The 14,791-nt window shown below is 39.2% G+C and overlaps 1 protein-coding gene across 5 annotated transcripts in view; it reads left to right on the top strand.

Annotated features, from left to right (window-relative positions):
• Nucleotides 1–14,791, top strand: part of unkl (unk like zinc finger) — a 131,310-nt gene that overhangs the window by 93,380 nt on the left and 23,139 nt on the right. For 3 of the 5 annotated variants that reach the window (XM_069906607.1, XM_069906608.1, XM_069906609.1), the window contains 5 exons: nucleotides 3,754–3,935; nucleotides 4,672–4,711; nucleotides 4,787–4,860; nucleotides 8,950–9,015; nucleotides 13,485–13,650. In XM_069906607.1, the coding sequence (XP_069762708.1) occupies nucleotides 3,754–3,935; nucleotides 4,672–4,711; nucleotides 4,787–4,860; nucleotides 8,950–9,015; nucleotides 13,485–13,650 (528 nt within the window). Of the gene's footprint in view, nucleotides 1–3,753; nucleotides 3,936–4,671; nucleotides 4,861–8,949; nucleotides 9,016–13,202; nucleotides 13,268–13,484; nucleotides 13,651–14,791 lie in introns of those variants that run through there. The other 2 variants (XM_069906606.1, XM_069906610.1) reach the window with 2 other exon arrangements.

Here is a 14,791-nt window from a genome sequence, read left to right as displayed (position 1 = left end):
GCAATTTAAAAACTTTCAATGGTCTAAATATGAATGAAATCAATGGATGCCATGAATATGTTTCCCCTTTAATCTAAAAACACTGTTTCTGCTTTTAATACATTAAATAAATTGGCCTCCACAGACTTCTGGGTTAGAAAATTCTAGAGATATGCCCTCAGAGAGAAGAAATTTCCTCGTAATGGGCAATTCCTTATTATGAAACTTTGCCCTTTAATTCAAGGTTCTTTCAGGAAGGGAAATTTCTATCTAACAAATGTTCTATAACTCTTCTGGTACAAAGTTCTTTCTCACCCTCAATAACCTCTCCTTTGATATATCCCCTTGTGTCCAAGTCAAAAGAGGTAGCCAAAGGTGCCAGCTATGCCTGCCTTTTTGTTGGCTATGTGGAGCAATCCATGATACAAGCCTACACAGGCAAAGCTCCTTTACTCTTCCTCTGCTACATTGATGACTACATTGGTGCTGCCTCATGTACCCATGATGAGCTCATTAACTTTATCCACTTTGCTTCTAACTTTCACCCTGACCTCAAATTCACTTGGTCCATCTCTAGCAACACTCTTCCTTTTCTAGATCTCTATGTCTCCATCTTGGGAGACAAACTCTCAACATATATTTTCTACCAACTTCCAGTTATCTCACTCCACCTCTTCATATCCTATCCCCTGTAAGGATTCTTTTTCTTTCTCTCAATTTTTATGCCTCTTGTCACATGTACTCCCAGGATGAGGTCTTCTTTTCCAGATCATCCAGATGTCCTTCAAATAACATGGCTTCCCCTCTGCCACCATCAACTCAGCCCTTATCTTTATTTCCTCTATTTCCCGCACTTCCTCTCTGCCTTGTACAAATACTGCTCTCCCTCCGTGACTTGCTCATCCACTTATTCCTTCCCACTAATTGCCCCCTTTGTACTACAGAAAGTGCTACACATGCCCACAAGTGCTCTCAACACCTTTTGGGCTGCAAACAGTCCTTCCAAGTGAAGTAACACAGGTCATCTTCTACATCCAGTGTTCCCATTATGGCTTCCTCTATGTTGGAGACACTGGATGCAGACAAGAAGATTGTTTTGTTGAGCAACATCAGTCTGTCGACTGCAATAGCAGGGACTCCCAGTGGCCAATCATTTCAGTTGCACACCCCGCTGCCACTCCGACAAGTTGGTCCCTAGCGTTTCCCTCCTTCTCCCCCCCCCCCCCCACAACTTCCTTTCTCCCTGTTCCCTCCCCCCACCTTCCCTTCCCCCTCGCTCATGTTTACCCTTGCTTCCAGGCATCATTTGTGAAAGATTTAGTGAGTTAAGCTTTTTTAAAAAATTTCCTGTACTGTGTTATTGTACTCACTCAGATGGATCATACTGACACAAGTTTGGAAATTATGTGCCCCATTGCTTCTTGCTGACTCTCTCATTTTTAATTCAAAAATGAAATGATTGAATTTGGTGTAAAGAATGAGGGAATGCAGATCATTCAAATAATATAATTTCATGATCGGAAAAATCAAAACCGAACATACATAGTAAATGGGAGGGCATTGAGGAATCCAGTTGAGCAGATAGATCTAGGAATAATGGTGCATCGTTGCATCAAGGTAAAATCTTATGGATAGGGTGGTGAAAAAGGTTTTTGGTATGCTGGCCTTGAAAATCAAAGCATAGCATACAGGAGTTGGAAAGTGATCTTGAGACTGTTCAAGGCATTGGTGAGCCCAAATTTAGAGTACTGTGTGCAGTTATGATCATTGAATTATAGCAATCAACAAGGAAGAGAGAAAGCAGAGAAGATTTGTGAAGACGTTACCTGGGTTTCAGAATTTAGATTACAAAGAAAGATTGAGCAAATTAGGTCTTTATTCTTTGAAGTGCAGAAGGTTGCGAGGGGATTTGACAGAGGTATTTAAAATTATGAAAGGCATAGATAGAGTTAATATGGATAGGCTTTTTCCATTGAGAGTAGGAGAGATTGAAACAAGAGGTTAAGAGTAACATGAGAGGGAACTTCTTCACACAGAGAGGGGTGCCTGTGTGGAATGAGCTTCTCAGAGAAGTAGTGGCGGCAAGGTCGATTTTGCCATTTAAGGAAAAATTGGACAGGTATATGGATGGGAGGAGAATGGAGGGTTATGGGCAGGGTGCAAGTAGGTGGGACTAGAGGAGAATACTTAGTTCGGTGCAGACTAGAAGGGCCAAAATGGTGTGATTCTGTGCTGTAATTGTTATATGGTTATAGTGTACACAAAAAGTTCCTGTATAGTATTCCTAACCTTTTTAAAAGCTAGTTTTTATAAAGCACTAATTATTTGATTCTGGGTACTGCATTTCAGGAAGAACTTGAAGGAATCTATGTGGATGTAGTTGCAATTTACTGGAATAGCAGGAGGGATTAGAGTTTGATTCTGCATGGAGAACAGTTTTTCCTTGAGCAAAAGTGTAAAATCTCATATTTAAAATTGGGATTGTATGTTAAACTCAATACAAATGTTTAAAAAGAAAATTGGGAACTGTTTGAAAAGGTAAATGAAGAAAAGTTCCTAATTTAAAAAAAAAGATTGGTAACTGAAAGAGTCAGATTTTCTGTTAATAAAAGAGAGGGGAAAATGAATTGTGGTATTTTGTGATCAGGATTAAATGATCTTAAATGATGGTATATTAGTTAGGCATTGTAAGAGCAAGGCCTCAATCAACTGGAAAATCCACCAATCCCCATCGGTGCTGGATACCAGGAGTTATATTTTCTTTTGAGTTACAGGTAGCCTTCCAGCCCACAGCCTGGTCTCCCAAATACATCAAAATTGACCTTTTTTTTTTTTCTTTTTTCTTTTTTTCTTTTTTTTTCTTTTTTTTGAGGGCGGGAGGAAACCAGAGCATTCATTTGAAACCTCCACAGGTCACTGGGAGAATGTTCAACTCCTTGTAGATGGCATCAGATTCATTGGCATTGTAATAGCAATGGGCTATCCACTATGCCAACCGTGCTGCCAAGTGTATTTTGGGTATCAATTTAACGATATGACATCTTGCATGAAATCTGTGAATGGACTATAATGGAATTTCAGTTTTGTCATCATACAATAAGCATAAAAAACATTTTGCAGATTCCATATTGAAATTTCGAGAATGAGAAACTATGCTCACCTGAAGTACTACAATAAGAGGCCAAAAGCAGGAGTGTTCATTGTAACAAAAGAACCACATCTTCTCAGGGTGGTCTCTAAATATTGATTCTCAGGAAAAATGTCTTCATCTAGTGGATTGTTGGAGCTTTTAATATCTGTTAATTTTAAGGGATACTGAATGGAAAACAGTTTAAGAGAATGGGGATAAGGTAATGGAGTGAGATTTGATGTGGCTTGCTTTGTCTAAGATCAATAGATACAATGGTATCCCTTTTCATTATAATATTTCTTAATAGCTATGTGTGTATAATAAGATCTCTTCCTTCTGCATCATCTCTATTCCTTTCACAGGTTGCAGGACTGGAGATTTGATTTTATGGCAGACAATTAATTTTGAGGGAGGAAACAAGTAGAGTTTAGAAGCATTAAAGTAATTGAACAGATGTTGTGTAATAGTTCTATTTATAATGCAGCTCTTGATGTTGTGAGTGAGTTCTTCGAATTTTCTGTATTTAGTAATTATCAGTTATTAGAAACTTGAAATTTTGTAAAGCAACTGGCTAGTATGTGTTCGGTTAATACTCTTTCATGAACAAAGCATGTGATATTAATTCTGATTATTTTTATTTGAAGGAATACCTTCTTCTGAGGAAGTTCAGATCATGAATCAGGTTGCCTCGATGATGCAGGCAGGAGCTGTGGCAATTGCTCAGCCCAAGCAAGGCCCTCGTCTTTATTCTACAGAAAGTCTTGGTACTACTAATGAATGGAGCACGAGTATCAATCCAGCCAGCAATAATGGACAGATAGGAAATGTGAGCAGACTTCTTTGTCCCAAATTGTATATTCTCCCATTTATATCTTGACTTTCATTTCTGAGGATGTTGATGTAGTGAAGGTCAAGTATCCATAAGTAACTTATCTATGTATCTCCACTGGCCAGAGCTCCCGTCACCTCCGTCACAAACTCTTGTCTCCTTTGCACCCAGACTGGAGTTCTTGACACCTCTGACGAACATTTTCAACCTGGCCCTGGCCACCCGTGTGTGTGTGTGTGTGTGTGTGTGTGTGTGTGTGTGTGTGTGTGTGTGTGTGTGTGTGTGTGTGTGTGTGTGTGTGTGTGTGTGTGTGTGTGTGTGTGTGTGTGTGTGTGTGTGTGAAAAAACTTGATCTCTTTTCAATTTATTCCTTCTCACTTTAAACCTGTGCCCTCTAGTTCTAGGATGTAGTTAATTTTATTACCCTTTCCCTGAAACCCCTTGATTCCTTTTTATCTATCTCAGCCTTAACTATACACAAGAACTCTGCCTCAACGGCAGTGAGGAAATAGTAAAAGCAGCAAAGATGTTGTAGTGGCGCAGCAAGAATATTGGCATCTGTGCCTTTAAATGTTTTTTTTAAAAGAAATTTTACATTATTGAAAAATATTGCTCTTAAACTATATTGAGTAATTTTACAATTCTGAAACTATAACAGTTAAATGTCTATCAAAATTTTGTCGTGGCTTATAATTATGAAAAATATTTGTTTTCAATTTTTTTTCTTTTCCAGGCTTCATCATCAAGCAGCCCAACGGTTACTTCAAGTTCAGGTAGTAATAGTTCATTTTATCATGTTGGAGCAATAAATAGGTGCAAATATTTTACTAACAGTAGTTTATGTTCAGACGCTGCGACATCCAGTGTTTCATCACCAACGTCTACGTATCCAAAAGCACCAGGCTTTGAACGAGAAGATCAGGTAACTTGAATACAAAAATATCTGCATTATGAATGGTGCTAAGGGCTAGTTTTTTTTTAAAATAGCTTTTTTTTTCCTATTTTGTGTTTGCAGTAACCTGTTAACAGGTGTTCAAAATGGTATCCATCAGGAACTCTTAGTTCTGGACATTATTGCAATCTTGATCTAATGGACAATAGGACTGAATTTTATGGGTGTGATCAAACTTGACTGCTCTTGACATCAAGACAGCATGCAAGGAAGTAAGACAGCAAATAATCCTAGTAGCATTAAAGTAAATAGGAAGCAGGACAAAACGTTGGAGTTGTATGTTGCATAAAAATACAGTACGTTTCCCCATATCCAAAAAGCTTGGGACCAGATGGTTTTTGGTTAATGGAACAAAACTGAAAAAAACCCAAAACCAGCACAGTAGCATCAGCCGTCAGCATACCCCGACACTTCCCCACTGCCTTCGGCAGACCCCAACACCTCTGCCAATTCAAACCATGGTGCCCGCTCCTGTCCAGGAGGCCACTCTCTCTTTGACACCAGGACAAAGGATTCTTCCAACTACTTGCGGCTGGGAAACAGTGGCACACAATTTGTAAACCGAGTACAGCGGAACGTAAAGAAGAAATGGAAAGAGGGAGGCAGCAACCTGAAATGAGGACAACCAGTGTTCTAATTTCTCCCCATGCGCTGCTTGCCCCACTGACTTCCTCTCTTCACTCCATTCCAGCCTGCTTCTCTGAACTGACATCCAGCCATTCAGCGTCTATCTTCCCGGCTGGTTCTGAGCTCTGTTGTTACCAAACTGGTGCCAACAGAGCGTCATGGGCAACTCGGGTGATAATTTTTTTCAACTTGTGATGTCATGTTGACACTGCAAAAAAGTTTGGTTAATGGACCATTTTAGTTAACGGAACTTCGGATAAGGGGAAGCATACTGTTATGGTTGTTGGAAGCCACTTATTTCAACTTCTAGCATGTTGAAAATTTATCTCCTGGACTAAATAGATTTCAGCTACTTCATTAATGACCATTCTTCAGTTATTTAGTCTAAGTGGAAAGCACAGTTGTATTTCCATGATTACATGTTACTAAGCTGCATTTGGGTTTGGAGAGCTAAGTAAGCACATCTAACTAACTCCCCATTGTTGAATTATCACTATCCTGAGTTCCCAGAAACAAAAATTAACTGGGTCAGTCACTTAAATTCTGCAAGTGCAGCTCCCAGAAAACCTCAATCAAAAAAATCCAAGTTCATTGATATCCATCTTTCAATCTGAACATTAATTCTGTTAATTTTCAGTGCTTCTTAGCTACACTGTGCAGCTGCAGTGTGCATTCAACAACTCACTAAACCTTTGACAGCAAATTTTGCCCATTTCTCCAAATAGCATGCATCATGTTTCAGATGTGTGACAGAGTATATAGATCTGTTTTTGGGAGATAAATTGGGAAAGGTTTGTTAGAATAGGTTACATACAAACACTTTAAAACAGATCTTATTTAAAATACTGGAGCTCTGCTCCATGCTAGACATGTCGGGGCCAACAGTCTTTGCAAGAGCATTGGAGAGTTCCAAGAGACTTCACTAACATATTGTTGTTTACAAAAGGCAACTGATGAAAGATCTTGCTGGAGCTGCAGATTGTCTGGAGCTGTTCTAAGAAGATCATGTGGTTTTGCAAGCAGAGAAAGTCAGTGAGAGAGAGAAACAGTGAGAGAGAGAAACAGTGTTACAGCTAGCAACAGCAGCTGGGACTGGAACAGGACAAGCTGGCAAGCTTGTGGAAAACCCCATTTGGAAGACAGTCTGGTCAAAGCCCTTGTGATTCATGCAAGAGGAGAGGACTGGCTGTCTAATGTTTTATTTGGAATAAGAGAAACAAAAAGGAACTCTGTGGTGACCTGAAAGAAAGAGGTTATCATCTGGAGAACCCTAAAGGCGGCATGTTTCATCAGCAAGACACTGGAGTGGCTGAGTCTCTCTAGACTGACAAGAACCTTCCTGAGCAGTAACCATTTACCTTTCAAGCACCAGTGCCTGGTGAACTTTATAAATGTTTTGTGCACAGTATAAGAATTGCCTACAAACAGTGAAATTGGAGGAATGAGAAGTGAGACTGGATGTGAACCAAAGAACTTTTCTGAACTTACACACACCTTACATACACGTGCGCTTTGAATTAGAAGGGGGTTAAGGTGGTCAATAGTGATAAGTTAAAGTTTGATTCTATTTTCATGTTTAAAGATAATTAAAAGCAACTTTTGTTTAAGTAACCATTTGTCTTGTGAATATCTATTGCTGCTGGGTTTTGGGGTCCTCTGGGCTCATTACACTCTATATCACTTTTTTTGGGTTTGAGTCAAAATCCTGGAACTCCACATTTAATGGTATCTTTAGCACAAGAATCATCCCTATTATTGGGGATGTGCAGCAGAGGCTGGCCATGCCAGCTAAGCCCATCCTGTTCTATACACTGCAACTTCCAAGATGTAGAACTTGGTTCTTGTCTGTGATCTCATAGTTTGGAACTGTTTTGACTGGTTTCCTTTTAGATGTCAGCTGTTGATTATTGATATCTCTGATGCATGGACTTGCAGAAGTGTAACATCTTCCACTTAAATGTCATAAGATCCTGGAACAAGTTTTCCAGATCCATACAGGTAAGTTCTAACAGGAACCAAAAAATATCTTGAGGGCATTGTTTGAAGATGAGGAAGAAAATGTTTACTTTTGAAGCAATATTTTGCTGTCCCTCTGCAAACAGTCTACCTTCCTGTTCATTATGCATCTCTCTAAAGTGTGCAGCAGGTGGACTTCAGATTTATTGTCAGAGTACATGCATAATATCACACAACCCTGAGATTTTTTTCCTTGTGGGTGAGGCAGAATTATCACTTGTTGGTAGTGCAAAAAAAACTACACACAACATAAACATGTAAACAGCTACAATACAGAGAGGAAAAAAAATTGAAGTGCAAAAGTAAGAATCCTTAAATGAGTCTGATTGAATTTGTTGTTGAGGAGTCTAATGATGGAGGGATAGCAGCTGTTTCCAAACCTGGTGGTGTGAGTCTTGTGGCACCTCTACCTCTTTTCTGATGGTAGCAGCATGAACAGAGCATGTGTTGGGTGGTGTGGATCCTTGATGATTGCTGCTGTTCTCTGATGGCAGCGTTCCCTGTAGATGTTCTTGATGGTTTAGAGGGATTTGACTGTGATGTCCTGGGCAGGCCTTTATTCTCTGGGCTATTGGTGTCCCTATACCAGACCGCAATGCACACTTTCTACGACACATCTGTAGAAATTTGCAGGGTTTCCGCTGTCATGCCAAACCTCCACAAACTTCTAAGGAAGTAGAGGAGCTTTAGGATAAACTTGTACTACAGTTTATCTTAAATGTGTTTTGCATAGTAGTTGTTAGAAGTTGCCCCACAGATCAAATTTGCTCTTTTACAATCACAACCACTCTTGTCAAATTCTATTTTTGAAGCCACCACTAATTAGAACAGTAACTTTTCAGACTGAGGAAATCTAGTATTGCAACACAGAATCTTGCATCCTGTGCCAATAAACAAGACAATATAGCAAACATAAAGTCTCAAAAGGGTTCTGACCTGAAATAATGACTGTCCATTTCACTCCATGAATACTACCTGACCTGCCGAGTCCCTCCACCTCCATCTGCTTGAGACTCCAGCATCTGCTGTTGGTGTAACAAAAGTATTTTGACCACAACAAAAGGCTAAAAGCAGTTGATATTTGGTGTCACTTTATTTTTCTGATAAATTGAAACAAACTCTTTTGGGTAAATAGGGATATCTAGAAGGTTTGGAAAAAAAATGGCAATTTCTGCTCCAGCTTTTTGGTGTTTTATACACATAGTGGATATGTTGAGATTGAGTAATTTTAGATGTTTGTTCATCACTTTATTATGAAGAAATGGTGCAGATGTCTTTCTGTTTACTGAAATGATTGCTGCAAAACTACCCTTTCCAGAGATGGTGAGCAGGAAGATTGAGTACTAATGAAAGCAGTAATCAATGATTAGAATGTTTGTGTTAAAACAGATGTACTTAGAACGTGTTTACTTGCAGGCAAAGCAACACAAGAACCAAACACTGGAGAACAGCCAGAAATTAAATGAACATGATAGTAAACAGGTGAGAGAGAAATTTAAAACATTTTTTTTACTTCAGTGATTTAACATGATTTAGTGTTGGCTTTTATGTTATGCATAAAAATGAGTGGTCTGCATTATCTTTTCAGATAGGTGTTTGTTTAGCCAATGCAGTCATTTTTTTTTAAAAAAACCCACCACATTTATCTAAGGTGTCAATTTGATTTTATTCATTATGTATTTATTGAATATTTCCAAAGGAAACCAAGAGTAGCAGTAATTTTTTTTTTTTGCTCATTGCCACCTTCTCAACCTCTCACCTCCCCATAGCCCTTTTATTTACTACCAACCTTTAAATAGTCAGACTTGAAAGAGCATCATTTCAGCCAACCTTTTGGTCCATCTTCCAAAAATAAGCATGCGCGTCAGTGGTTATTAGGTTAATGTGTAGTTTTTAAAAGACAAACATCATCCTGTTGCCTAGTTTTATATAATTCTATCCTCGATTATTTGATGCATCTTCACAATGCTGTTTAAAGCCTCTTTTACACTTGCGTCCCACTAAATTGGCCGTTCATTGTCCCGGGATAGGAATGGCGTTTTTTGCTGTTCACACTTGACCACGCTTAACTGGGACACGGCACGCGTTCAAACTTGCAAGGGGCATCCCCAGGGTTAGGACTGTACTACCTTCTACCAGAGACGTCCTACTACATCGAGTGTTGATGGACCTGCCCTAAATCCTGATCAATGTATTATGATCTTGTATCTGAACAAAATTAATCATGCCTAATTATAACTTAATTAAGCTTTATGTATAGCACAGTATGAGCCCTTCATCTCCTGTTGTTGTTGTGCTGACCTATATAAACATTTATAAGGGACCATGGGAAGGTGCTAGCAGTAAATAACAATAGTGGACAATTTTTATACAGCGTGGGAAAGTTGGTAGCACTATTGTATACAATTTGTACAGCTTGGGAAAGTTAGTAGCGCTATCGCGTACAATTTACAAATACTGGGGTAGGGGAGTGATGGCGGACCTTCCCTCCCAGAATTCCACGTGGCAGAGAAAAGACTGTATGCATGACTTCAGGCACAGAGGAGTTGCTCTGCTGCAGGGCATTCTGGGAAGTCAGGTCCACCATGATTTTTCCCCATGGTGTTTATAAATTGTGTGCTATAGAGCTACTAACTCTCTTTTTTTCTCTCTCTCTCTCCCTCTCTCTCTCCTCTCTCCTCCCCCCTCCCCCCACAGCAATGCTTATACCTTCATTTTAATCTTTTCTGCCTGAACTCACACAAAATTTGGGTCATTCCTATCCCAGAATGCAATTGCCCATTCTACACTTGCCTGATTGCAACTTGGCATCTGCATATGCCGGGGATTGTACTAGGGGCCTAGGCACTCTATCCCCGGCATGAGATGATGTCATCTCACACCAGTGTTGAGAAGATTTTCATTTCACACTAGTCCTTTCTTAGGCCAATTGGCTGCTAATTCCTGGGACCTCTTACAAGTGTGAAAGGGGCTTAAGATTAACTCATTTTAAGATTAACTCAGCAAAGATGCCACTATTTCTATAGCCGTTTTGCTTGTACAATTCAGGTATCTTAAGTATTAGAAGTATTGTATGTAATTTTGCTCCTTTTGTTTATTCAATAAAATCATTGCTTTTTTAAAAACTCTGTGCCACTAATCTTGTACCCTCTAGATTCCTTTGATATCCAAAATAAAATTATTGTTATCAGTCTTGAATATATTCATTATCCCTCTATAACTTTATTGGGAAGCAAATTTCAAATATTTGTTGCCCCTTTACTGAAGAGATATCTCCTTGGTTCCTGAAAGGGCCCTTGTTTATAGGCATCCACATTTGGAAAATAACTCCACTCCATATTCCCTGTCATGCCTCAATTAAGTAAACTCTTTTTTTCTGAATATGGAAGTGCATTTTCAGACTGCTTAATATCTTCTTGAACAACAAACCTGCTATCCCAGAGATCATTCTGATGAACCAGTCCCTCTATATATCCATTCATATTGCATATCGGTATTCAATACAAACAGATGGATGCGAAGAAGGTTTAGGATGTGCGAGGAAAGTGGAGGACCTTCAAAAGTGAAATTTTGAAGGTACAGAGTTTGTTTGTCAGGATCAAAAGCAAGGTTAGAAGATGCAGGGAATCTTGGTTTTTGAGGAATATTGGGGATCTGGTTCAGAAGAAGAGAGAGGTACAAAATAAGTATGGGCAACATGGACCAAATGAGGTGCTTGAGGAGTATAAAAAATGCAAGAAAAATCTCAAGAAAGAAATCAGGAAGGCTAAAAGAAGACATGAAGTTGCTTTGACAGACAATGTGAAGGAAAATCCTAAGGTTTCTACAGGTATATTAAGAGCAAAGGGACAAAATTGGTCCTCTTGAAGATCAGAGTGGTCAGCTTTGTTTGGAGCCAAAAGAGATGGGGGAGATCTTAAATGTTTTTGTTTTCCCCATCAGTATTCACTCAGGAAACAGGCACAGAGTTGTGAGAATAAGGAAAACGAGCAGTGGGGTCATGGAACCTATACAGATTAAAGAGGAGGAAGTGCTTGCTATCATAAAGCAAATAAGTGGGGAATAAATCCCCAGGGCCTGACAAGATATTACCTTGGTGCAAAAATTGCAGGGACTCTGACAGAAATATTTTAGCCATGGATGTGGTGCCAGAGGATTGGAGGGTAACTCATGTTGTTCAATTGTTTTAAAAAAGGCACCAAATGTAATCCTGGAAATTATAGATGGGTGAGCCTGAAGTCAGTAGTAGGTAAATTGTTGGAAGATGTTCTGAGAGATTAGATATACAATTAATTGGATAGGGATAATCAACATGGTTTTGTGTGTGGAAAGTCGTGTTTAACCAATCTTGTAGAGTTTTTTGAGGAGGTGACCAGGAAAGTTGATGAAGGATAGATATGGATGTTATCTATATGGACTTTAGTGAAGCTTTTGACAATTTCCCGCATGGGAGGCTAGTCAGGAAGGTTCAGACACTAGGTATTCATGGTGAAGTAGTGAACAGGATTCGACAATGGCTGGAGGGGAGAAGCCAGAGAATAGCGGTGGAAGATTGCTTCTCAGATTGGAGGCCTGTAACTAATGGTGTGCATCAGGGATTAGAACTGGGTCCATTGTCATTTGTCATCTATATCAGTGGTCTGAATGATAATGTGGTAAATTGGATCAGCCAGTTTGCACATGACACTAAGATTGGAGGTGTTATGAACAGCGAAGAATATTTTCAAAGCTTGCAGAGGGACCTGGACCAGCTGGTAAAATGGGCTGAAAAATGGCAGATGGAGTTTAATGCAGACAAGTTTGAAGTGTTGCATTTTGCAAGGACAAATCAAGAAAGGACATACACAGGGAATGGTAGTGCACTGAGGAGTATGGTAGAACAGAGGGATCTGGGAATACAGATGCATAATTCCCTGAAAGTGGCATTGGTTGTGAAGAGAGCTTTTGGTATATTGGCCTTCAAAAATCAAAGTATTGAGTACAGGAGTTGAGAAGTTATGTTGAAGTTGTATAAGACATTGGTGAGGCCAAAATTGAAGTATTGTGTGCAGTTTTGGTCACCTAACTAAGGGAAAGATTGCAAATAAGATATACTAGGATGTTGCCAGGACTTGAGGAATTGACTTACAGGGAAAAGTTCAAACAGGTTAGGACTTTATTTCCTGGAGAATAGAAGAATGAGGAGAGATGATAAAGGTATTTAAAATTATGAGGGGGATAGACAGAGTAAATGTAGGTAGGTTTTTTTTCTCACTCAGGGTAGGTGAGATACAAACCAGAGGACATGGGTTAAGGGTGAAAGGCGAAAAGTTTAGAGGGAACTTCGGAGTGGTAGGAATGTGGATCGAACTTCCAGCTGAAGTTGTAAATGCGGGCTCAATTTTAACAGTTAAGAAGAATTTGGACAGGTACATGGGTGGGAGAGGTATGTAGGGCTATGGGTTGTGTGCAGATCAATAGAATTAGGAAAAAAAAAAGTTCAGCACAGTCTAGGGGCCAAGGTGTCTTGATACAGTGCTGTAATTGTTCTGTGCCATATGATTATGGCTGATCTGATTGTAAGCTCAATTCTGTGTTCCTGTTTACTTGTGATAACTTTTCAACCCATTGCTTATGAAGAATTTATCTACCTCTGCTTCAAAGATTTTAGGACTCTGCACTGTTGTTTTGAAGAAGAATTCCAAAAGCACTCAACTCTTTGGAAGGAGAAGAAAATGTTGTCTGTCTTAAATAGGTGATTAAATAGATGATTTAAATAGTGACCCTCATCCTCAATTCATTAAATGGTACTTGTATTTCAATAAGGGAAAATTATCTTGAATAGCAATTGGGGGGAAAAAGTGTTGATGGATTTGCATTGTGGTTTATCGTGAATGGTGCTTAATACTGTTTTTCTCAAAAAAGCACTTGTTAAATATCTTCTAATCAAATGCATTTTCTGTCTCCTGCAGAACCTTTTAAATGTGTTTTCAGTGGTAAATCCACTAGCATCCAGTATAACATCTAGTTTGGCGTCTAGTATTGGATCTGATACTTCATCTCCCTCTACTTTGTCAACAATGAATGCCAAAGCGGTTCCATTTTATCCTGCTAGCAATACTGTAGAATCAGTAATTGGTAAGTGCTAATTATAATTCCATGACCTATTTGGACATAACCAGATGATGTATCTATAGATCTCAGTCCTGAAACCTGTTCCCAATTGACAAGATCTGTTAAATGAACTTCAGAAATCTTGTGTTCTGCAAGAGAGAGAAGAGCCAGTAAACATTGGCCTGCCTGCTCTGCCATTCTCGATTATCGTGGCTGATCCGTTGTTGGCCTTAACGATGTTTACGCACACTCCTCATACCTCGTGTACTCTAAATATCTTCCAATCTCTGCCTTGAATATATTCAGTGACTCCATTAGGTCTGGAGTAGAGAATTCCAAAGATTTATGCTGCTGAGAAAGGAATATTTCTTCATCTTCTAAAGTTGATAACCCTTTGTTGTCAGTATAGCCCACTAGGGGAAACACAAGAACAGTATCTAATGTGAGAATATTTGATTCAATAAAATCACCTCATTCTTCTATACTATATAGGGGTCTCTATCTAAGACCTCTAACTTGTGGTAGTAAAGGGAAATGAACTGACAGTCCTGATTGCAAGGATCTTTAGCACAACTTTATTTTCTTTCCCATCAATTTAGTAAGCGCACTGTCTTGAGTAAATCATAGAAGTATGGAGACATTGTGATTGTAGTAAAGACACCAAAATGCTGAAGGGACTCAGCCGATCTTGCAGCGTCCATAGGAGAAAAAGATGTATTTCCAACATTTCGGGCCTGAGTCCTTCTTCAAAGTCCTATCTTAATAACCTATGGATGCTGCCAAGTCCAGCTGAGTTTCTCCAGCATTTCATGTGTTGAACTTGGTCTTTGGTGCAAGAGATGTTGTTTTAATTATAGAGAACCTCGGTAAAACGGCATCTGAAATACTGTGTACGGTTCTGGTCTCCCTATCAAAGAATAACTATAGGTATGATGGATGGAATGCAGTGAAGGTTCACCAGATTGATTCCAGAGATGGTTGATTTCTTGTTGGAGGAGAAATAAATGGACGTGACCAAAGCACAACCAGACGAACTTTTAGCGAAACAAAGCATTTAAGATTCTTGATTTCAAAGGTACAGATTTGATGTTTTCTCTGGCTCAAGAAGTTGCTGAGAGCACTAGATACACCTGACTTTATCAAAACTGCAGTGGATGAGTGAGTC

Source organism: Narcine bancroftii, chromosome 12, assembly GCF_036971445.1.
Source record: "Narcine bancroftii isolate sNarBan1 chromosome 12, sNarBan1.hap1, whole genome shotgun sequence".
NCBI lineage: Eukaryota > Metazoa > Chordata > Chondrichthyes > Torpediniformes > Narcinidae > Narcine > Narcine bancroftii.
Note: the sequence above shows the minus strand (reverse complement) of the source record. Positions and strands in the feature narration are given on the sequence as shown.